The sequence below is a fragment of the Giraffa tippelskirchi genome, chromosome X, assembly GCF_054371585.1.
Source record: "Giraffa tippelskirchi isolate mGirTip1 chromosome X, T2T-mGirTip1v1.2.pri, whole genome shotgun sequence".
Classification (NCBI taxonomy): domain Eukaryota; kingdom Metazoa; phylum Chordata; class Mammalia; order Artiodactyla; family Giraffidae; genus Giraffa; species Giraffa tippelskirchi.
The window spans coordinates 41,672,904-41,695,271 of record NC_137289.1 but is presented as its reverse complement, the minus strand read 5'-3'; the positions used below and the strand labels follow the sequence as shown (position 1 = coordinate 41,695,271).

The window sequence follows — 22,368 nt, the reverse complement described above, 5'->3', positions numbered from 1 at the left end:
ACTCCTGTACATCGACTCGTTGGTGCCATCAACCTACTCATCCTCTGTCATCACCTTGGCCTCCTGCAAACAAACGTTCCCAGCATTCACGTCTTTTCCAATGAGTCAGTTCTTCACATCAGGTGGCCAACGTATTGGAGCTTCAGCTCCAGCATCAGTCCTTCAAATGAATATTCAGGACTGATTTCTTTTATGATGGACTGATTTCATCTCCTTGAACTCAAGAGACTGTCAAGAGTCTTCTCCAATATTCCAGTTCAAAAGCATCATTTCTTCAGTGCTCAGCTCTCTTTACTGTCCAACTCTCACATCCATACATGAGCACTGGAAAAACCACAGCTTTGACTAGAGGAAAGTTTGTCAGCAAAGTAATGTCTCTGCTTTTTTCATATGCTGTCTAGATTGGTCAGCGCTTTTCTTCCTGCACGAAGCATCTTTTAATTTCCTGGATGCAGTCTTGTTTCCTTTTATTTTATTTTATTTTTTTGTTAGGTTTTACGTGTGTGTGTAGGGGGCTTCACAGGTGGGGCTAGTGGTAAAAAAAAACCCACCTGCCAGTGCAGGAGACAAGAGATGTGGGTTCGATCCCTGGGTTGCAAAGATCCCCTGGAGGAGGGCATGACAACCCACTCCAGTATTCCTGCCTGGTGAATCCCTGGACAAAGGAGTCTGACAGGCTATGGTCCACAGAGTCTCAAAGAGCTGGTTGTGACTGAAACGACATAGTACGCACAAATGTGTGTATGTATAGCGAGAACACAATTAGATATACTCTTAACAAATTTCGGGGCTTCTCAGGTGGCTCAGTGGTAAAGAATCCACCTGCCGTTGCAGTATATGCGGGTTTGATCCCTGCACCAGGAAGATCTCCTGGAGGAGGAAATGGCCACCCATGTAAACTCTAGAGCCTGGAAATTTTCCAGCTAGCATTCTTGCCTGGAAAAATCCCATGGACAGAGGAGCCTGGCAAGCCACAATCCATAGGGTCACAAAGAGTCCAATACGACTAAACAAGCAACAGATTTTGAATAATACTTTAAAAATCTTCCTTCATTGTGCATTTAATATCTGAAAGCTCTGTATTGATGTCCCCTATGGCATTACTGAAATTGGCAATTAGTGTCACTACTTGCTTTTTCTCTCTCTTTTTTTAATCAACCTGGTTGAAAGTTTATTATTTTGTTAATCTATTCAAGGTATCAACAATTGGTTTCATGGAGTTTTCTGGTACTACTGATTTTCGGGTTTCTATTTAATTGATTTCTGTTCAGATGTTTGTTAATCTTTTTTTTTTTTTTTTTTTTTGCTGGTTGTGGATGAAATTTTATTGTACTTTTCTAGCTTCTTCAGTAAGAAGGTTATTGGTCTTTGAACGATCATTGGCCTTTTTCCTTTTCTAATACAACGATTTAATGCTATAAATTTCCCTCTTTGAAGATTTGGTGTCACCTCATAAATTTTGATCTGTTGTATTTCCTATTTCTCCTTTGATCTTGGCATTAATTTGAAGTGGTTTTAATTTATAAATAGTTTGTGATTTTCTAGCTATCTTTCCACAGCTAATTTCTACTTTAATTCTCCTGTGGTCAGGGAATATACTTTGTATGATTTCAGTCCTTTTGAACTCATGACGTTTTTAAAATCGCATATCTCATGAACTTCCATATTCACTTTAGAAGAATATGTATTTGGTTGCTGTTGTTCTGTTGGTCTTTCCAGGTGGTGCAGTGGTAAAGAATCTGCATGCCAACGCAGGAGAGGCAAGAGACGCAGGTTCAGTCTCTGGGTCCGGAAGATCCCCTGGAGTAAGAAACGGCAACCCACGCCAGTATTTTTCCCTGGAAAATTCCACGGACAGAGAAGCCTGACAAGCCACGATCCATAGGGTCACAAAGAGTCCAATACGACTAACCATGCAACAGGCTACAGTCCGTGGGGTCTTAATGAGTTGGACACAAACGAGTGACTGAGCACATTCTATAAATATCAATTAGGTCAAGCTGGTTCATAGTATTATTCAAGTCTTCTATATATTTTCTCATTTTTTTTGCTCTCTTATTGTATTAACGACTGGGAGTGAAAAGTTAAAGTTTCCAGCTGCAACTGTGGATTTGTCTGTTTCTCCTTTCCATTCTATCAGCTTTTGGCTCCTATATTTTTAAAATAGCCTACACATTCATGATTGTTACGTCTTCTCAATGAACTGAATTCTCTATCATTATGCACTGTCCTTCTTTATCTTCAGTAAAAGTCCTCATTCTGAAGTATAGCTTAATGGGATTAATTCAGCCTCTCCAGCTTTGATTTGATTTGGAATTTGAAGGTGTAAGTATTTCCACCCATTTAATTTTAAATTATTAACTTTTTTAGGGTGAGATCATTTTTGACCATACATAATGTGATCTGACCAACTAGGTCTTTAAGTATTTATCTGGCTTCATGGGCCTTCGCTGCTGCGTGCAGGCTTCTCTCTAGTTGCAGTGTATGGGCTTCTCATTGCAGCACAAGGGCTTCGTTGCCTCGAAACATGTGGGATCTTTGCTCCTAGACCAGGGATCACACCTGTGTCACCTGCATTGGAAAGCAGATCCTTAACCACTGGACCACCAGAGGAGTCCCCCAAAGTAGGTCTTTTAGTTGACATGTGTAGGCAAGTTACAATTAGTGTGTACACAGTTCAGTTTTAAATCTCCCATCTGGATATGCTTTTCTTTATATCACATATGTTCTTTCAGTGACCAGTTGTCCATTTCTTCTCTTCGTTTAGATGGTTGTTTTCTTTAATTAGTCCATTCTATTGCCTCTATTGGCTTTCTAGCTATACATCTTATGAAAAATCTTTCTAGGGAATTCCCTGGCACTCCAAGGATTAGCGCTTGGTGCTTTCACTGCCATGGCTCCAGGTCCAGTCCTTGGTCAGGGAACTAAGATCCCACGAGCTGAGTGCACAGCCAAAATAATCTTTCTAGCGGGGGCTCTAGAGTTTACAATATGCATTTTATACTTCTTCCAATAAGCCCTCAATTAATACTATACCCAGTTCCTATCGAAGAACCTTAAAACTGTGTGTTTCCCTTTCCTTCCTGCTATTCTTTTCTTACATTTTATTTTTGCATATGTAACAAACACCACGGTACACTTAATATTTTTGCTTTCAATGATTATCATATGAGATTAACTACTTTTAAAATGTATATTTATAAAAAGTATTACTATTTCCAGTATGAGTCAATTCTTTGTACAGACCCACATGTTTTTCTATCCTTTTCCTTCTTCCTTAAGAACTTCATTAAAAGACTTTGTATGGCAGATCTGTTAGCAATGAATATTCTTAGATTTTTAGTTTGATAGTCATTGGTTTAAATATTTCCACTTCATCTTCACGTTTCAAACAGCATTTGCACTGATTAGACAATTCTGGGTGGTATAAATTCTGATGAGAATTCTGCTTTCTCAAATTTGTTCCTGTGTATGAAACGTGTCTTTTTGTTTCTCTTTCTGCCACTGCTGATGTCACATCAGAGTCGCTGCTGATGTTTGAGTCAATCTTTTCAGTAGTTGAGCTGGCCTTCAGTTGTTTTCTGTCTATAGACATTTTCGATGCAATACAGTTTTTTACTATACTCTAGACATGGAGAATTGTACCTTGTTGAGTTCTGGATTTTATGATAATAGTAATAGCAATAATAATAATTCCTTTCAGTAGTTTTGAGACCGAGCCTGTGATGCATTTCAGATGCTTAGAAGGAGATTTATCCTTTTCAGGCTTGCTTTCAATCATTGTTAGATTGGACCAGAGCAGTCACTAATCTAGGGCTAATTTGCCCCGCTACTGAGGTAATATCTTGCTGAGTAATGTGCAAGATACCTGCATATTATGAGTGTTTTCTTCCCTCTGGCAGGTAAGAAGAAGAACTATCTCCATCCCTCTGTGAACTCTGAGATCGCTCCACCCACTCCTTTTCGGTGGTTCTTTTCGTGGCCTTAGGTGCATTCTTCACACATATGAGCTGATCGGAATGGAGCAGGGGGCTCCCAGGGAACCCTGTACGAATATCGGTAGCGCTCGCTCCTGTTCTCTCTCTCTCTCTGCAGTCCTCCCTGCTAGGTGCAGCTCCCCTTTCTCTTGTCCTGTGTTCCAGGATTTCTAGCTGTGTCGGCCTCCCTGAATGCTGTACTCTGTTTCGTCAGATCTGGCAGAGTGCTGGCCTCTGGGTGGGTTCCCTCTTCCTGCACTAATGCTTGGAAACTTCTTCAGGAAGTAAGCCAGGGAAAATTGTAGTTCTCACCTCGTTTTCCCCCTTCTCTCAGGCATCAGCATCTTGCAGGTTCTACTATGTATGAGAACCATCACAAAATTTCAGTTACTTAAAGTGGGAGGATAAATACAAGCCTGTTAATTCCTCATGGGCTGAACCAATTCCTAAGTCAGTCTTGTTGTTTTCTAAAATGTATTTATTTATTTTAATTGGATAATTGTTTTTTTAAAAAGTTTATCTTTAATTGATGTCTTTACAATTTACATTTCTGTATCTATTTTGTAAAAGACATAATTTATTAGCACAATAGTAAACCTGTACCATAAATAGAGTGTCTGTGCACCGCAAGGAAAGATCCGCAACTCAATTTGGGGTGCACGGACTCGCTAGCTGTGCCACAGGCTCAGTGGTTGGAGCGAATTCGCATGCCCTGCACTGCAAGGTGAATTCTTAACCATAGGACGACCAGGGAAGTCCCCTCAAGTCCATCTTAGTTAGTTATCGAATTCTGGGTTGAGAGGGTCAGTTATCTTTCCTTATGACGTGTCTGTGTTTGTGTGTCCTGCGATGAAATGGTTGAGGGAAACTCCCAAGGCGTTTACATGAGTGCAAAGACGTAACAACTTTGATGCAGTCCTGAAAATTACCTCTATTTATGATGCGGCGGAGGCTGTCACGAGGGTCTGGAGTCTGCACCAACCCCATCTTCTCTATTGTACCTACACCAGAAGCGGATCAGCAGGGAACATTTACCGTGGCCATGTGCTGCTCTTCCCTACCCTCACATGAGCTGGGTTCCCTTATGCACACTAACTGCCTGGCCCTGGGCCATGTAAGTTTGAGAACCCTGTTCCTGGACATCTTCCAGAGGCCCTCACATACAAATGCTCTGTGCTACAGGTATTGTTTTCATCATATGACCTTGCTTTATATATTAATAGTTACTCAAATATTATCTGAGTACGGGGCTGGTGAGATTCCATTAGTATATCAGTACATGGACTACACAGGTCATCTCACTCCACGTTCTCTGCTCCCAGGACCTACCACTGGGGTTAGTTATCACTGCCTCCTTGTTCCTTTCAAACAGGTTTCTCTGTATTTAAACCACACACACACACACACACACACACACACACACACACGGCTTTCACAAACACACACACACACACACACACACAGGGCTTCCCTGGTAGCTCGGCTGGTAAAGAACCAGCCTGCAATGTAGGAGACCCCGGTTCGGACCTGGGTCAGGAAGAACCCTGAGAAGCAATAGGCTACCGACTCTGGTATTCTTGGGTTTCCCTGGTGGCTCAGATGCTAAAGAATTCACCTGCAATGCAGGAGACCTGAGCTTGGTCCCAGTGTTGGGAAGATCCCCTGGAGGGGGGCATGGCAACCCACTCCAGTATTCTTGCCTGAAGAATCCCCATGGACAGAGGAGCCTGGAGGGTTACAGTCCATGGGGTCGCAAAGAGGCAGACACGACTGAGCGACTAAGCACAGCAGAGCACACACACAGACAAATACACACACAGAGCAGGCCCCACTATGAGCATCTCCCATTTGCTTCCCCTCCCCACAACTATTAACAGCATCTCCTGAAGCAGTTCCATAGGATCAGTACACACTGGTCCCCTCATTGTGTTCCACGGCCAGTGCGTGCTGCATGCTCTACCATGAACCCCTCACCGTTAGTTTACCATCCAAAGATCATTGACAATTAATGGACATAAAGAGGTTTTGCACAATTATTTGCTACCACCTTCCTTCTACACACAGGTCTACGAATGTGGGTGTGTTGATTATACATTTTTAAAGTGGAGCTGCTGGATCAAGACTCAGTCGGTCACCAATCACCCAATGAGCACCTACTATGTGCTGGGCACTGGGGTGACTGACAAAACTGGACAGAAAATATCCTTCCTTCAGGGACAGGACAAGGATTTTGAAAGGAGTGTTCACTTTGATAGATGCTGCCACAGCGCTGTCCAATCTACAGTGCAGGAGAAGTCAAGCTTGCTTCCTACCTCCTCACATCATTCTCAGGGCGGACAGAGGGGAATCCCCTTTCTCAGATGTCCAGGAGGCCACTCCAACCCCCATTTTGCCCACGCCCGTCCCCTGCACATTAGCATACACAGGCAGCAGTTTTTGGTTGTGGGGCTTGGAAGGCAAGGAATACTAGACCACTCTGCACAGCCCACGTGGAAAACGCAGGTTCAGGCTCTCGCGGGGTACAGCGACAGAGACCCCAGATCAGACCAGGGCTCACACAGGCACTGAGGCTGATGAGCAAGAGCTTGCAGTGGGGGCCTGGGGCCTGAGCACCGAAGGGCCAGTGGAACCCAGTTTCCAGGAGTGTTTGCTGCCCAGTCAACAGGCTGGAGAGGCTTCCCCAGTCAGTGGCTGCTTTAGCGAGGTCACTCTAGGAGTCAGCAGGCATCCTTGGGCGGGGCTCTGAGTTTCAGGTAATCATCCTTCTGAGTTGCAGTGTCCTAAGCACTTCTAAGGTGCCATCTCACTTCTTCTTCACTAGGTCCCTTGAAGAAAACCCTGTCACACCTGTGGGACCTTGAGTCTGGCTCTTTCTCTCACAGACCCTCACCCTTTCCCAGCAGCCCTGAGGGAAGTGCCCTGGACTCCTGGTCTGGGTCTGGATATTCGCTGGATCTTGGAGAGATTTTCCGTTCCTCCCTCAGCAGGAATTTGTGACAGACCCCTGTGTGTGGGCAGGAGAGAGGTGTCCTGAAGAATGCAGGGAGTAGACAGGGTCCTCACGGGATCCTCTGAGGAAGGGGGGTGCCAGCTGAGAGGCCACAAATGGAGTGAGGGTGTCAATGAGGCCCTGGGAGTCGGGCTGGGGGAGGGGCTAAAGAGGCCCCTGAGGTGGGAGGGGAGGCCTCTTGGAAGATGAGGGGAGGGGTGGGAATTTGCGGAGAGAGAGGAGTTGTGGCAGCTGTCACCAGGAGAGGGACTCTGGAAGATGACAGATGATTAGAGGGATGTAAGGGAGTTGTCATAGGCACAGTGAGGGGAAACCCTCTCCGATCTCCAGAATTCAGTAGCCCACAGTGGGTGCTGAGAGAGACGACCAAGTCCCCGGGGCTTCTTCTCTGGATCTGGGATTCACTCTGAACCTCCCATGGGGCAGGATACAAAGTTACCATGACCAGAGGTGACCGGTGATGGGGGGAGGGTTAGGGCCTAAGTCAGGGACCCAGACATGGGAAATCAGTTTCAGAACCCCTCAGCTCTAAGGCACACCACACCCCTGGAGTGAAACTGCCTTCCTCAGAATGACATGCTGGTGAATGCAGACTGCAGGGGTTGCAAGACTTGCGGCCTCTCTCCCTTGGTGTTGACTTAACAGAGTCTCAGTGCCACTGCCCACACGGAAGTCCAGAGGGAAAGAATTGGGGCTCTGTGTCCCAGGGTGCAGCCTGTCGGCCCTGTGCGGAGGGGTGTGACGCCTCCGAGCTAAAGGGGAGCTGTTAGCTTGAGTAGTGTCTACTTAGAGAAAAACATACGGTGGAAGTGTTGGGAGTCTAAGTTGGATTCAGGGTCTTCTGGGGACTAGAACCCAGGACACAGCTACTCTGTTAGCTCTGAGGAACCTGCTCTGAGGAGGTAGCAGAGAAGTCAGTATGATTTTGGCTAGGAAATACATTCAGTCAAGTATGGATATTGGTGAAAGATTACTGTGAAACACAGAGATCAGATATCACAAGTTACCGCTTTTCATGCTTTTCTGTGTTTGGGAAGATGCAAGAATCTGGCGTCACTGAACCTTTTCCTGAGGTATCCGTGCAACGAAATAAAGGCCAGCTGGTCCAAAGCATAGTGTGCCTCATCCTGTTTTTCACTCTGAATTCCTTCAGGATGCAGTGTCATTCAGCAACCACAGAGGTTACAACCTCACCCGATAGAACTGGCTGTGAGCAACGCTGTTTGTCTTAGGGATCCTAACTCATCTGAGGCCACAGTGGGAATTTCTGAGCTGGTTAGGGTCTGTGTCCTCAGGTGTGACATATTTGAGCTGCTTGGTATTGGTGTCCAGGATGAGCAGGCTCGGAACTATTTGTGGATCTCTGTCCCAGGTATGGAGTCTCTGAACTATGGGGAGGAGGGGTGGTCTTTGTCCAGAGGGATGGGCCTCTGAGCTGTTCATGTATCTGCAAATGAGAGTGTTCTTGAGATGAAGGCTGGATAGACCCCACTCTCACGGGTCTAGAAGTAGACCTGTGATTTCACATTTGCTATGATTTCTACCATGCCTGCCTACAGAGATGAAAGCTTGGGGCCCCATCCTCAGGGAGAGTAAGTGATGTGCAGTTCACAGGAGCCCATGGAAATAACTCTGATAAGAACAAAACTTTCTGACATGATGACCACCCTTGATAGGGGCCCTGTGACCAAATCTGTGTTCACACACTCACTCATTCAATCTGCCCAACCCACAACAAGGAGGGCACTGTTTGTAGATGGGAGCCCAATCCAAAGCCCAGTGCAGATGGAAAGTCTCAGCACCGGAGGAGGGGAGAAACTGGATGTAAGCCTGGGTTCCTTGGAGGAGGCAGGGAAGACTCAGCACAACCCTGGCCAGGTAGTGAGGGAGGGGGGCATTTGCACAGGGCCGCAAGGACCCTGTGACTGACGCACTGTCAGGATATTTCTCTGTGTCTCCCCATCACACACTCAGCTGGTTACCGGATATATGGAATGCAACCTTCTCATCCCCTGGGAGGTGGTGCTGAAAATTACAGAGGTGAGGCTCCAAGCAGGTGGGGAGAAACTTCACACTCAGCAATTTTCATGAGGCTCCACCACAAATGCAGAGACCCCTGCCTCTCTTTCCCCCATTAAAGCATTCATTGGCACTGAGGTCAGCAGGAGTGTAGTCTGGACAGAAGAGGTTGTGAGGGACCCTGTGTACAGCATGAGCCTCCCCATGACTGGAACATGTCCTTGTCTTGATGGGCAGAGGCCCCTGATGTGTGTCAAGGGAGCATGACCGATGCCCTGGCCATGGGTAACTCAATCACTCCCTAGAGGCAGTCCCCGAGGAGGGGCCTCTTTTCTCCTGTAGAGACAGGTACATCATCCAGTAGCAGGGCTGGGCACCCATAGGTGGCTGCTAACTAAGTGGGGACACTTTGCTTCCAGAAAGAGTCTCTCTGCTCCTATCTAATGCTCTAGCTTTGTCTTTCTCCCTGACAACTCCGTGCCTGTTACATCGTCCCTCTTTGCCTCTGTAAGACTGAATGTGACCTCACTCACACCACGAGGGTCCTTGTTCTGGCTCTCCTGAGGGTATCATCCATTGACATGGATGTTCACTGGGAGCAGTAGGGGGCATTCCCCTTGAGAGTGGGGATTCGAGGAAAGGCACGTTCAGCTTCAGAGGGCCTGTGGTTTTCTTGGGGGTAAACCAGGCGTTCCTCAACAATCATTGTCTGACCTGGGCCTCTGAAGGAAGCATGGGGGCTTCTCTTGTAGGAACCCTCCTGGGGCTCAAGTCAAAGTCCTCCCCATGGCCAGTACGCCCTATGGGACCTGCCCCTCGTTACCTCTCTCATCCAATCTCCTGGCTCTGCCTCCATCACGCTGTGACAGTCACATCAGCCTCCTCACACACGACACACACGTTTTCACACACACGACACTGAGTTCCACTCCCCACTTTTTCCACTGGCCATTATCTCTGTCTGGGGTACTCTTCTCCCAGAGAGGCATCTCTTCTAGGCTTTTGCTCAAAAGTCACAATCTTAGAAAGAACTTCCGTGACCACTCTTTCTAGACATGATCCCCTCTCTCTATTTCACTATCCCGATTTAATTTTAATCACGGCAGTTACAAACGCCTGAAAAATTACTTAGAGTTTGGGGGTGTATGATCCCAACAGAATGTACATTCCATGAGGGCAAGGTTGATTTTCTCCTTCCTAACACTCATAGTTGTGCTTCACACATACATGTGCTTCACACATGACTGAATGACAGAATGAATAAATTTAAACTCGTTGAGAGAGGCACAGCTAGACAGGCTGAGGATTCTGCTAGGGAACATATTCAGGGATGACAAGATGATGACAAAGCTGTGGTCTTTATCTCACCTACATGGTGTCCTTGGGTCCCCTTGGAGATGACCCCTTTTCTAACAGAATGGAAAGTCCTGTTGTCCTTTCACATATCACTCGCAGTCAGCGACAGAGGCCGTCCCCACGCCAGGCCTTCGGATTCCATTCTCAGTAGCTTTATCTCTTCTGCCAGTTGGGGGACTGTGGCCGCCTTTCCCCATGAGACCTATTCTGTGTTAAGCAGGAAAGCACAAACAAGCACCAATGCCAATGCTCAGCACAGAGAAAATTCTTTGAATGCTTCCTGTTACAATAGTGGCCACCACAGAGGAGTAATCTTCAGTTTATGAAGACTTTTTTCCGAGTCCAAGAGTGTGGCAATCTGTGGGGTTTTCCTCCTGACTTTGTCTTTCCACCCTTTGCATTATCATCCTGGGAAGGTTGGGGAATCTACGTCTGTTGTTCCCCAATCTCACCACCAAGAGGCGCTCGAGATGAAACAGTTTTGTCCTGGGATGTACCGCTGAGGGGTAGCGGTAGGACCACCCACTCTGGAAGGTACCATTGGGAGAGTGCGTGTGACAACACAGAGGGTCCCCTGACACCGCGTCGGGCATCGACCACAGTTCCCAGCGGAGGCACTCATGGCGCCACTGGGTCCAACCGCATTCGCTCCACTCCGCCTTCCCGCCGCATTTGAATTTGAGTGGACACTGATATTAAGCCGCAACTTTCTTTGTCTCTTTTCCAACTCCACCCCTTCGTTTTGACATGGTCACATCCAAGGTGGGGATGGCTCCAGAGCGAGAGATTGGCTGCCGCTTTGGGGGTAAGGCGACCGGGAGATGGCCGGAATTAGTTCTTCCGGAGCGCGAGTATACGCGGAAGTCCGGCTACTCCCGCCCTCCTTTTTCTCCTGCTCAGTTCCCATTGGCTGCCTGTCTTAGACAGGCACTGAGGTCGCGGAGCTGGACCTCTGGGCGCGAGGCGTGTGTATACCAGTGCGCCTGCGTTCGTTTGCCCGGCTTTTCAGAGTGTGCCATGTTTTCTCCGAGTTTTACCGCTTTTCCCGAAGGGGTTGAATGGCTGCCTTGGTTACTGGCGAGGTTCGGCACAGTCAGTGGCTGTGCAGGGCGACCGTGTTTCAGTCTTACTGAGCTCTCCCTCAGTCTGGATCAGATGGCAACGCGCGGTAAGTCGCACAGATGCATGCAATTCATGACCAGGGAGAGGTCTCAGGGCTTGTTTCGTGTCTCTCCCTGGAGAGTAACCTGGGTCAGGGAGCTTGGGGTTGTGTATGGCTACGTGTGACATCACAGATGCTGTTTTGGGTACGCTTGATCTCTCTGAGCCATTGGCCAGGATTGTGGGTGATGGGGTATTTGATCGGAGTGGATTTTGAGAGCCATAGTCCAAAGCCTCTAGGATGTGTGTGCCTGTGTGCCGGGATGTGCATTTTTGGAGCTTTGGGGCACTTGAGTCCCTGGGTGTGAGATCTCTGTGTAGGCGTCTGCGCCCCAGAATGTGAGATCTCTGAGCTTTTGATTCTGGGTCCCAAGTTGTGCTGTCTCTGAGCTGCTTTGAGGAGGGGTTTGTCTTAAGGTGGAAACTCTCAGCTGCTTGGGGTCTGCGCACAGGGTGCAGGTTTTCCATTTGTCTGGGAACTTTATCTGCAGGTTGTATGATGTTCTTGAGTTACTCAAAGTTATGTCTTTCTGCTTAGCGGTTTCTGTATTAACTTAGTAAGTGTCCGGAGTGGTTCGGAAGTCAGTCTCCGTGATGTGAAGTATCTGTGCGATTCTCATTTGTTTCTGTCTTGACGACCTTGGTCTGTTTGGAGGCTCTTTGTCGCAGTGTGTTTGGTCTCTGTCGTATTTGAGGGTCTGAGGCTCGAGTTGTGAGCTCTCTGTGCAGATACTCAGTGACCTTTTTTTTGTGTGTCTGGGTATCTACCTGAGCTGTTTGGAGTCGTTGTGTTAGAAATAAAACCTCTTGAGTTCTTGGCTGTGAGGTCTCTGTCCAGGAGCTGAGGATTTGGAAGCTGGCAGATATGATTCCGAAGCCTGGAACCTGACATGCTGACTGTGTGTCATTGAGCGTGTATGATAATTAATTCAGTGGGGCCAGTGTCGGTCTTGGAGGGTACCTGTGCATGTTAGCGATGTGTGTAAAGGGCCTGGCTCCCGACTGTCCTTCAGCAAATGTTTTCTGAGCACCTGCCATATACCAGAGCGCTATTCGAGGAGTTTGTAACAGGACAAAATGGACCAAGTCTCTCGTTTCAGAGACCTGGTAGTCAGTAAGTAAATCAAGGGTGGGTGGCAGGCACTATGAAGAAAGATAATACTAGATCAGGGGAAAGGGGGTGTGTGGGGTATGATGTTATTATTTTATTCAAGATAATGAGGGAAAATCTCCCTGAAAGATGGCAATTAAGCAGAGATGTGGAGGAAGTGAGGGAGCAGGCCATGGGCTTACCTAAGGGAAGAGCATTCCAGGCTGAAGGAGCAATAAACGCAACAGTCCTGGCAGGGAAATCTACTTGAGGTGCTTCTGAATGTCAAGGAGTCCCGTGATGCTCTGAGTTTGTCATGTTTCATTGGGTTTAGCACTCATTGCAAAGGGTCTGGTGCCGAAATCTCTGTTTCTCCCACAATTTGTGGTCATCCGCATTTCACAGATGAAGGACTCAAGGCTCCAACGTGTGCCCTGCACCTTCTCTCCTAGCTATACCTGAAATTAGGAGTGAAACCTTCTGGTCCATGATGAGACAGAAAGCTTGAGTATACCAGCTGCAGGGATGATAGCATCCAGCTGAATGTCAGTCAGCCAGCGGATATCAGTTACAATATGGGAATCGCGCCTCATAACACTGCTACTCTTGATGCAGGGCAGGACTTAAGAAGGAGGAAGCAACTGGGGCAAAGGAGGGAGGCAGGAAGGAGAAGCTGGAGGACAATGAGAAAATAAAACCAATGGCTTCATCACATTGCTTGGATTTGGCCCATTTTACCTTGAGTAACTGGTTGTGTTAGAATATAGTCACCTTTTCTCTGTCCCTACCCATTTTTTCCCTCCCTTTGTCTGTTGTGCCAGGGATACCACCTGGGCCTGGAGATTTCTGTAAATTTTTCAACTACAAGCTCGATTTTTAAATAGATTATCTATTTCTTTTTGGCTCAACTTTGTTAGTTAGTTCCTTTCACCGAAATTGCCAGATGTAGTTATTATAATCATTCACAGAATCCTTTTAATTTCTGTGAGATCTGAAATCTATTTTACTTCCGATATTCGTAAGTGTTGTCTTTAGATATCTTGCTTTTTTTGGTCTACATGAGTAGACGTTTATGAATTTGTATTGATCTTTTGAAAGAGCCAGCTTTGGGTTTTGTTGATCATCTCTACTTTTTTTTTTTCTGATATGTGTTCTGATCGCTATTTCCCTTATTTTGCTGACAGTCTCGCTACTAATGAGGTTTACTAAAGTCCCTGAGAGTTTTCCAAGCATAGTGAAAACGGACAGATTCTAGGGCACTATTGTAGCTGCACTAAGTGAGATGCACCGAGTGCGGATCATGAAATCTCCATTTTTCTTTTTTTAGAATTCCTCAGTTCTGATTGACATGGACAACTTGTCTAGGCACTACTAGAGCAGAGGAATGGTCTTATTTTGCCTCCTGCCAGGCTCTGTCTCCACTGGGAGCATGTGTAGGTGACAGGGGTTTGCTGCCTTCTCTGATGCACAAACCCAAGACCTCCAGTCTAGGAGACTCACTGACCTGCTGTCTGCTGTTCTGAGGAGGCTCTCAGACTATCCTTTCTACAAAACATCCTGATGCAGTCTTGCCAAGCCTCTATCTGAAAGATTTCTGAAGAAATCCGATTTCTATTTCGTGTGCATTTCTATGAGGTAAGATCAATTTGTGTTATGTGGTAGCTGTTATTCTACATATTTTGCCATAGCCGTTGGATCTTAGCCTTGACTGAATAAATACAGAACACACTGAGGTTTCCACAATGCCTCGAGACCGGTGGTTCCCTGACTGCTGGGCGACTCTGAGCAAGTAACATAGTGTCTCTGTGCCTCATTCTTCCATTAGCCACATAGAAGCACTAGCTTGGGTAAATTTAACTACTTCATGGGGCAGTGTAGAACACTGACCATGTTAAGACAGGGGAAAGTGTCAGAACAGTATGTGCCATATGGTACGTTCCCGGTCAATTCTAGCTGTTGTCATTACTGTAGTTAATATTATTGCTGTTCCACATTTCCCTGGATAGTGCTCCAGGGACACAGTGTCAAGACCACCTTTGACTCACCGCATGGACCTTGCAGCATCACTTCAGCCCTTCAGGGCCTCAAGAATGGATTGTATGAGGCATGGGGGAAGGATTTTTTTTTTTTTTTTAGCATAATGAGTATTCGGCTCTTCCTGTGGGGACATTGTGAAGCCTAAATACAACACTGAGGCTTCATCATGTGCTCGTATGGAAAAATTTAGTGCATATTCTCTATGCAGTTACAAGTCTAATGACCCCTTCCTATGATATGTATAATGACAGGAAGTAAGTGGTCACTGGCCAGTTATAGAACTAGAGTATATAAAGTTTTAAAAACCTTACAGAGGGTCATTTAAAGGCCAAGAAACTTCTTCACATAGGTTTTTTTTTATTTTGGCTTTCTTTTTATCAAGTGTAATTCCCCTGTATCAAATTCTGAAAATCTCAATCTAATGAAGATATGAAAATGTTAATAGTCAAACTTTCATCATTAATGCTTTATTTCTTGTTTAGTTTTCACATTGCCAGTTTTAGTGTGTTTCTTATTTCTTCTGCTAATATTCATGATTTTTAATCCAAGGGTAATGGTATGGATATTTTCTGAGGTAAATCATGAGGAGATCGTCAGCCATGATTTTGGATGGAGAGTCTGAGGATGGAACACGGGTGCTAGAGAGCGGAGTTGGGGTGGGAGGGGAAAAGGGTGGGGGCGGGGACGGGGGTGTGAGTACAAGCAGAAACGGAAGTGAAGAGAGGCAGGAAGATAAGCTCACCCTTCTGAACCGTGGTTAGCTCTCCATGTGTGCACGTATAATGAAGTCTTTGAGTACTCATCACAACACTATGAGGTAGCATTTTTAATGCTGTCATCCCTTTCGGCAGCTGAGGAAGCAGAAACACGTAGCGGTTAACGGGTGAATGAATTTACCCAAAGTCACCTCCCTGGCAAGAGCTGAGTCAGATTGGTGCCAGGTGGAGAGGAACAGAGACGTGTTGTATCTGACCCCCAATCTGGAACACATTGCGGTGTCTAGTGTACTCTGGATCAAAAGGCAGATCCACATGTCCATCCGCAGGAAACTTTACCGTGTACGGATTGAACACAGTGTCTCCTAAGTGCATGAAAGACCATGGGATGTCAGGTCAGCATGCACATATCACAGAGAACAGTTCCTGGTCCAAATAATAGATACAGTATCATGAAGACATTAACTCCCCTATCTCATACTTTTTAAAAATGAAGAGAACGGAACCTGGAAGGCAATAGATCACATATTAAGGGGTTTTTTCCCTCTCAATTGTGACATTCTAGGTAATTTCCAAATTAACCTATTTCTAGCTTTTAACAAATATTTATTTTTCATTGATTGATTATTATTTACAGTATTGGTTTGATTTCTGTCACACCTCAACCTGAATTAACCATAGTTTTCGGTGTACATATGTCCCCTCCCTCTTGAATCCCTCCCACTTCCCGCTCATTCCCACCCCTCTAGGTTATTACAGAGCCCCCGTTTGTGTTCCCTGAGTCATACAGCAAATTCCCATTGGCTATCTATTTACATATGTTAATGTATATTCATCCATGCTACTCTCTCCATTTATCTCACCCACTCCCTCTCCTCCCCTACCCTTGTGCACAAGTCTGTTCTCTATGTCTGCGTCTCTATTGCTGCTCTGGGATCAGGTTTATCAGTACCATCCTTCTAGATTCCACATGTATGCGTTAATATACGGTATTTGTTTTTCTCGTTCTAACTTACTTCCCTCTGTATAATAGGCTCTGGGTTCATCCACCTCCTTAGAACTGACCCAGATGCATTCCTTTTTTTCTATGGCTGAGTAGCATTCCATTGTATATACGCACCTCAGCTTCTTTATCCATTGCTCTGTCGATGGACATCTAGCTTGCTTCCATGTCTTGGCTACCGTAAATAGTGCTGGAGTGAACACTGGGGTACGTGTGTCTTTTTCAGCTTTGGTTTTTGGAAGGTCATATGCCTAATAGTGGGATTGCTGGGTCACATGGTGGTTTTATTCCTAGTTTTTTAAGGCATTTCCACACTGTCTTCCATAGTGACTGTATCAATTTACATTCCCACCATCTCTAGCACTTGTTGCTTGTGGACTTTTTGATGATGCCCATTCTGTCTGGTGTGAGGTGATATCACGTTGTAGTTTTGATTTGCATTTCTCTAATAATGAGCTTCTCTGGTGCCTCAGATGGTAGAGAGTCTTCCTGCAGTGCAGGAGCCCCAGGTTCAATCCCTGGGTCAGGAAGATCCCCTGGAGGAAGAAATGGCAACCCACTCCAGTATGCTTGCCTGGAAAATTCCATGGACAGAGGAGCCTGGTGGGCTACAGTCCGTGAGCTTGCAAAGAGTTGGACACGACTGAGCGACTAACACTCTAATCATGAGTGATGGAGAGCATCTCTTCATGTGTTTCTTAGCCATCTCTATGTCTTCTTTGGAGAAATATCTGTTTAGGACTTTTGCCCACTTTTTGACTGGGTTGTTTGTTTCTCTGGTATTGACTTGTATGAGCTGTGTGTATGTTTTGGAAATTAATAGTTTGTCAGTTGTTTCAGTTGCTATTATTTTCTCCCATTCTGAGGGTGGTCTTTTCACTGTGTGTATAGTTTCCTTTGCTATGCAAAAACTTTTAAATTAAATTAGCACCTAGTTATTTATTTTTGTTTTTATTTCCTTTATTCTAGGAGGTTTGTCATAGAGGATTTTACTATGATTTGTGTCATACAGTATTCTGCCTATGTTTTCTTCCTAGAGTTATATAGGTTCTGGTCTTACATTTAGGTCTTTAGTCCATTTTCAGTTTATCTTTGTGTGCGGTGTTAGGAAAGTTATGACCAACCTAGACAGCATGTTAAAAAGCAGAGACATTACTTTGCCAACAAAGGGCCGTCTCGTCAAGGCTATGGTTTTTCCAGTGGTCATGTATGGATGTGAGAATTGGACTATAAAGAAAGCTGAGCGCAGAAGAATTGATGCTTTTGAACTGTGGTGTTGGAGAAGACTCTTGAGAGTCCCTCGGTTTGCAAGGAGATCCAACCAGTCCATCCTAAAGGAGATCAGTCCGGGGTTTTCATTAGAAGGACTGATGTTGAAGCTGAAACTCCAATACTTCGGCCACCTGATGGGAAGAGCTGACTCATTGGAAAAGACCCTGATGCTGGGAAAGTTTGAGGTCAGGAGAAGGGGATGACAGAGGATGAGATGGTTGGATGGCATCACCGACTCAATGGACGTGGGTTTGGGTGGACTCCGGGAGTTAGTGATGGACAGGGAGGCCTGGCGTGCTGCGGTTCATGGGGTCGCAAAGAGTCGCACACAACTGAGCGACTGAACTGAACTGAACTGATGGTGTTAGGAAGTGTTCTAATTTCATTCTTTGCACTGAGTTGTCCAGTTCTTCCAGCACCACTTACTGAAACTGCTGTCTTGTTCCCATTGTATATTCTTGCCTCCTAAGTCAAAGATAAGGTGCCCACATGTGTGTGGGTTTTTCTCTGGGCTTTCTATCTTGTTCCCTTGGCCTTTATTTCTGTTTTTGTGTACTGTCTTGATGACTGTGACTTTGTAGTATAATTTGAACCAGGTAAGTTGATTCCTCCCGCTCCATTCTTCTTTCTCAAGATGACTTTGGCTATTCAGGGTCTTTTGTGTTTCCGTACGAACTGTGGCTTTTTTTTTTCTAGTTCTGTGAAAAATGCCATTAGTACTTTGATAGGGATCACATTGAATCTGTAGATTGCATTTGGTAGTATAGTCATTTTCACAATATTGATTCTTTCTACCCAGGAACCTGGATTATCTCTCCATCTGTTTATATCATCTTTGATTTCTTTCATCAAATTATAATTTTCTGTATATAGTTCTTTTGTCTCCTTAGGTAAGTTTATTCCTAGATGTTTTATTCTTTTTGTTGCAGTGGTGAATGGAATTGATTCCTTAATTTCTCTTTCTGATTTTTCATTGTTAGTATGTAGGAATGCAAATGATTTCTGTGTATTGATTTTGTATCCTCCGACTTTGCTAAATTCACTGGTTAGCTCTAGTAATTTTCTGATAGTATCATGGTATTCTATGTACAGCATCACGTCATCTGCAAACAGTGAGTGTTATACTTTCTTCTCTTCCGATCTGGATTCCTTTTATTTCTTTTTCATCTCTGATTGTTGTAGCTAGGACTTCCAAAACTATGCTGAATAATAGTGGTGAAAGTGGACACCCTTGTCTTGTTCCTGATCTTAGGGGGAATGCTTTCAGTTTTTCACCATTGAGAATAATATTTGCTGTGGGCTTATCATATGTGGCCTTTACTATGTTGAGGTAGGTTCCTTCTATGCCCATTTCTTGAAGAGTTTTAATCAGAGCCAATGCCCCCACAGACTGAGGGGTCCACAGGTCATGATTTTAGAGCCCCCACCACTTGATTTACACTGGGTGACTCTGCAAACCCTCCAACCCCTCTTGCGGATACAAACACACACAACAGCACAGCAGAAATTGTGAGCCTGTCTTTGTCTCCTGAGGTAATTGCAGATTTGTGGACTCACTACCCAGAGTTGTCACTGGCCATCCTTTGCTCATTCTTGTCCTGAACAGGGTCACCGCAGAGATGCGTGGACCAGTCTCCCCTAGACTGTAGACGTCTCCTGCCTCCTCTTCTCGTTGTTAGACATCTCATGTTCTTTCGCCTTCATCTCCCATGTCAGCAGGGGGCTGGGCCCATGCACATACACGCAAACACAGGTGACACAAGCACACACCTGTACACACGCATGTGCAAGGCACAGGGACACAAACAGGGAACAAATGTGTCAGTACCTGAAGAACCAGTGGTTCACACGAAATGCAGTGATTTCATATTTCTCATAGGAAAATCCATTCTGATCTTCAAATGTGAAATATACAGAAGTCCAACTTCCATGAAAGAGTGTTCAAGCCTAGATTTTGATAGAAGAAATACAAAGAATTCCATATTTTGCGAAGAAGCAGTGGTGCACATATTTTCATTTGTGAAACAGAGAGAACTCCAATACCATATAGGTTCTCCATATCTTAAGAAAACCAACGCCATGATTTTCGTCTGTGAAATATAGAGATTTCCATATTTAATGTAAGGAAGTCACCACCCAGATTGTCATATATGAGGTATAGAAAATACCATATTTCATGTAAGAAACTCAGCATCCAGATTTTCCTAAAGTGAAATACAAAAAGTTCAATATTTCATGATGTAAATTCAGCACTGACATTTTCATATGTAAAATATAGAGAATTCCATTTTTAACTGAGTAAAATTTCACCCTGATTTTCATATGTGAAATATACCGAATTCCATAGTTTAGGTAGTAATATTGGTGCACAGATTTTGATATCCAGAATATACACAATTCCGGATTGTACATGGGTAAATTAGCACCCAGTTTTTCATGTGTGACATACATAATGTTAAGTACTGCCTAGAGGAAAATTTGAGCAGAGATTTTCCTATATGATATATAGAAGATTTCATATTTTGTGGTAAATGGGTGTCCAGGTTTCACATGTGATTCTATAGAGAGAACTCCACATTTCATGTGGGAAAATTGGCAACTGTATTTTCATATATGAAATATAGACTTCAGGGTTTTTTTGTATGAATGTCTGGGATGGGATTTCCTTATATGAAAGATGAAAAATTTCTTATGTCATGTGTGAAAATCTGTTCACTGATTAATATATGTGAAAAGTAGAGATTTCATATTTCATGTAGGTAAAGTTTTTCCCAGTGTTGTATAATGTGAAATATAGACAGTTACATATTTATGTAATAAAATCATAAGATTTTCATATATGAAAAATACAGAATCCCATGTATCAATATAGCAGAAAAACCCTTCCTCCAATTATCACCTGTAAAATATACAGAAGTCCATATTTCATTTAGGAAAACTTCTAATGTGATGTCCACATGCAAAACACAAAATTCCACATTCACATTTGAGAAACTATGCCTACAAAACCCATGCTAATATTTTAATATGTGAAGTTTAGGGAATTTAATATTTAGTGTAGGAAAATGAAAGTCTATATTTTCAAATGCTAAACACAGAGAATTCCATATACCATGTAGGAAAATGTGCAGCCAATATTTATAAATGCGATACGAAGAATTGAACATTTCATTTGTGAAATGTAGAGAAATACATATATTGTAGAACACACAACGCCAATATTTTCATATGTGAAATATAGATTAGTCTATATTTCAATCAAGGAAATCTGTGCTCAGATCTTTTATATGGAATGTAAAGAGTACCACACCTCATGTAAGACAAGCTCTATCTAGATTTTCATTTGTGAAATGTACACATTTCGTATTTCTGGAATGAATATTTGCTACTGGAATTTCATATTTGAATGATAGAGAATTGTACATCTCTTGTCAGAAAATTTAATTGAGAAATTCATTTATGAAAGTAGAATTCCATGATTCAGCAGGAAAATGGATACTCAAATTTTCCTATGTGAATAATACAGAATTCCCTATGCATGCAGGAAAATACGTGCACATATATCCATATGTGAAGCAAGCAATATTTCATATATCATGACCAAACATATACAGCTAGATTTTCAGACATGAAATACAGATTTCATACTTCCTGGAGAAAATTCTGTACCCATATTTTCGTGTATGAAATATAGAAAGTTACATATTTCCTGTAGGAAAGTCATCTTTCAGGCTTTCCTATATGAAATATAGAGAATTCCATATTTGAAGTGGGAAAATCTGCACTAATACTTTAATACAAGAAATGTACAGAATTTCATATTTCATGTAGAAAATCTGCACCTAGATTTTCAAATGTGAAATATAAAGAATTCCATTGTTCGTCAAGTTAACCTGCCCTCATGTTTTGCAAGGGACATACAGAGAATTCCATATTTCATGTGGGAGAATCTAAACCAAGATATTCATATATGACATGTAGCGAATTGCACATATTATGGAGCAAAATCAGGGTCCACATGTCATATAGGAAATATAGGGATTCTATATTTCATAGAAGCATATCTAAGGTAAGTTTTCCATATTTGAAACATAGAAAATTCCATAATTCATGTAAAAAATTTGAACTCAAATTTTCGTATCTAAAATATACACGTTTCATATGTCATGTAAGAAAATCTGTACCCTGGTTTTCATATGAGAAATGAACAAACGTCCATATTTCATCTCAAAACTTCCTCATCTTGTTTTTACTTGGGAAATATAGAGAGTTCCATATATTTTCTAAAATATCTGGCCTGAGAGTCCCACATATGAAACGTGGAAAATTTCATATGTGATGCGTGAATATCTGTACACTGATTTCTATATGTGAAATATAGAGATGTCATAGTTCAAGTAGGAAAATCTGTTCCCAGATATCTATATGTGAAATTAGAATTACATATTCTATGTCAAAAAATCATAATTAAGGTTTTCTTATATGAAATATGCAGAATCCCATATAGCAATATAGCAGAAAATCTACACTTAACTTATCATCTGTAAGATATACATGATTTCATACTTCATTTAGGAAAATCTGCACTCAGATTTCCACACGTGAATCATACAGAATTATATAATTTCACAGTTGAAAACCTAGGCCCACAACACCTGTGCCAATATTTTAATATGAGTTCTAAGGAGAATTTAATATTTAATGTAGGTTACTGAATGTCTATATTT

General features: G+C 43.6%; 1 protein-coding gene across 2 annotated transcripts in view; it reads left to right on the top strand.

Annotated features, from left to right (window-relative positions):
- Positions 1–11,278: 11,278 nt before the first annotated feature.
- The window catches only part of LOC145537093 (plastin-3-like), a 37,408-nt gene continuing 26,318 nt past the window's right edge, over positions 11,279–22,368 (top strand). Inside the window, exons 1-2 of one of the 2 annotated variants that reach the window (XM_081567733.1) lie at positions 11,279–11,530; positions 13,941–14,248. In XM_081567733.1, coding sequence (XP_081423859.1) covers positions 14,244–14,248 — 5 coding nt within the window. In that variant the 5' untranslated portion in view covers positions 11,279–11,530; positions 13,941–14,243. The remainder of the gene's footprint in view (positions 11,531–13,940; positions 14,249–22,368) is intronic. The other variant, XM_081567734.1, reaches the window with a different exon arrangement.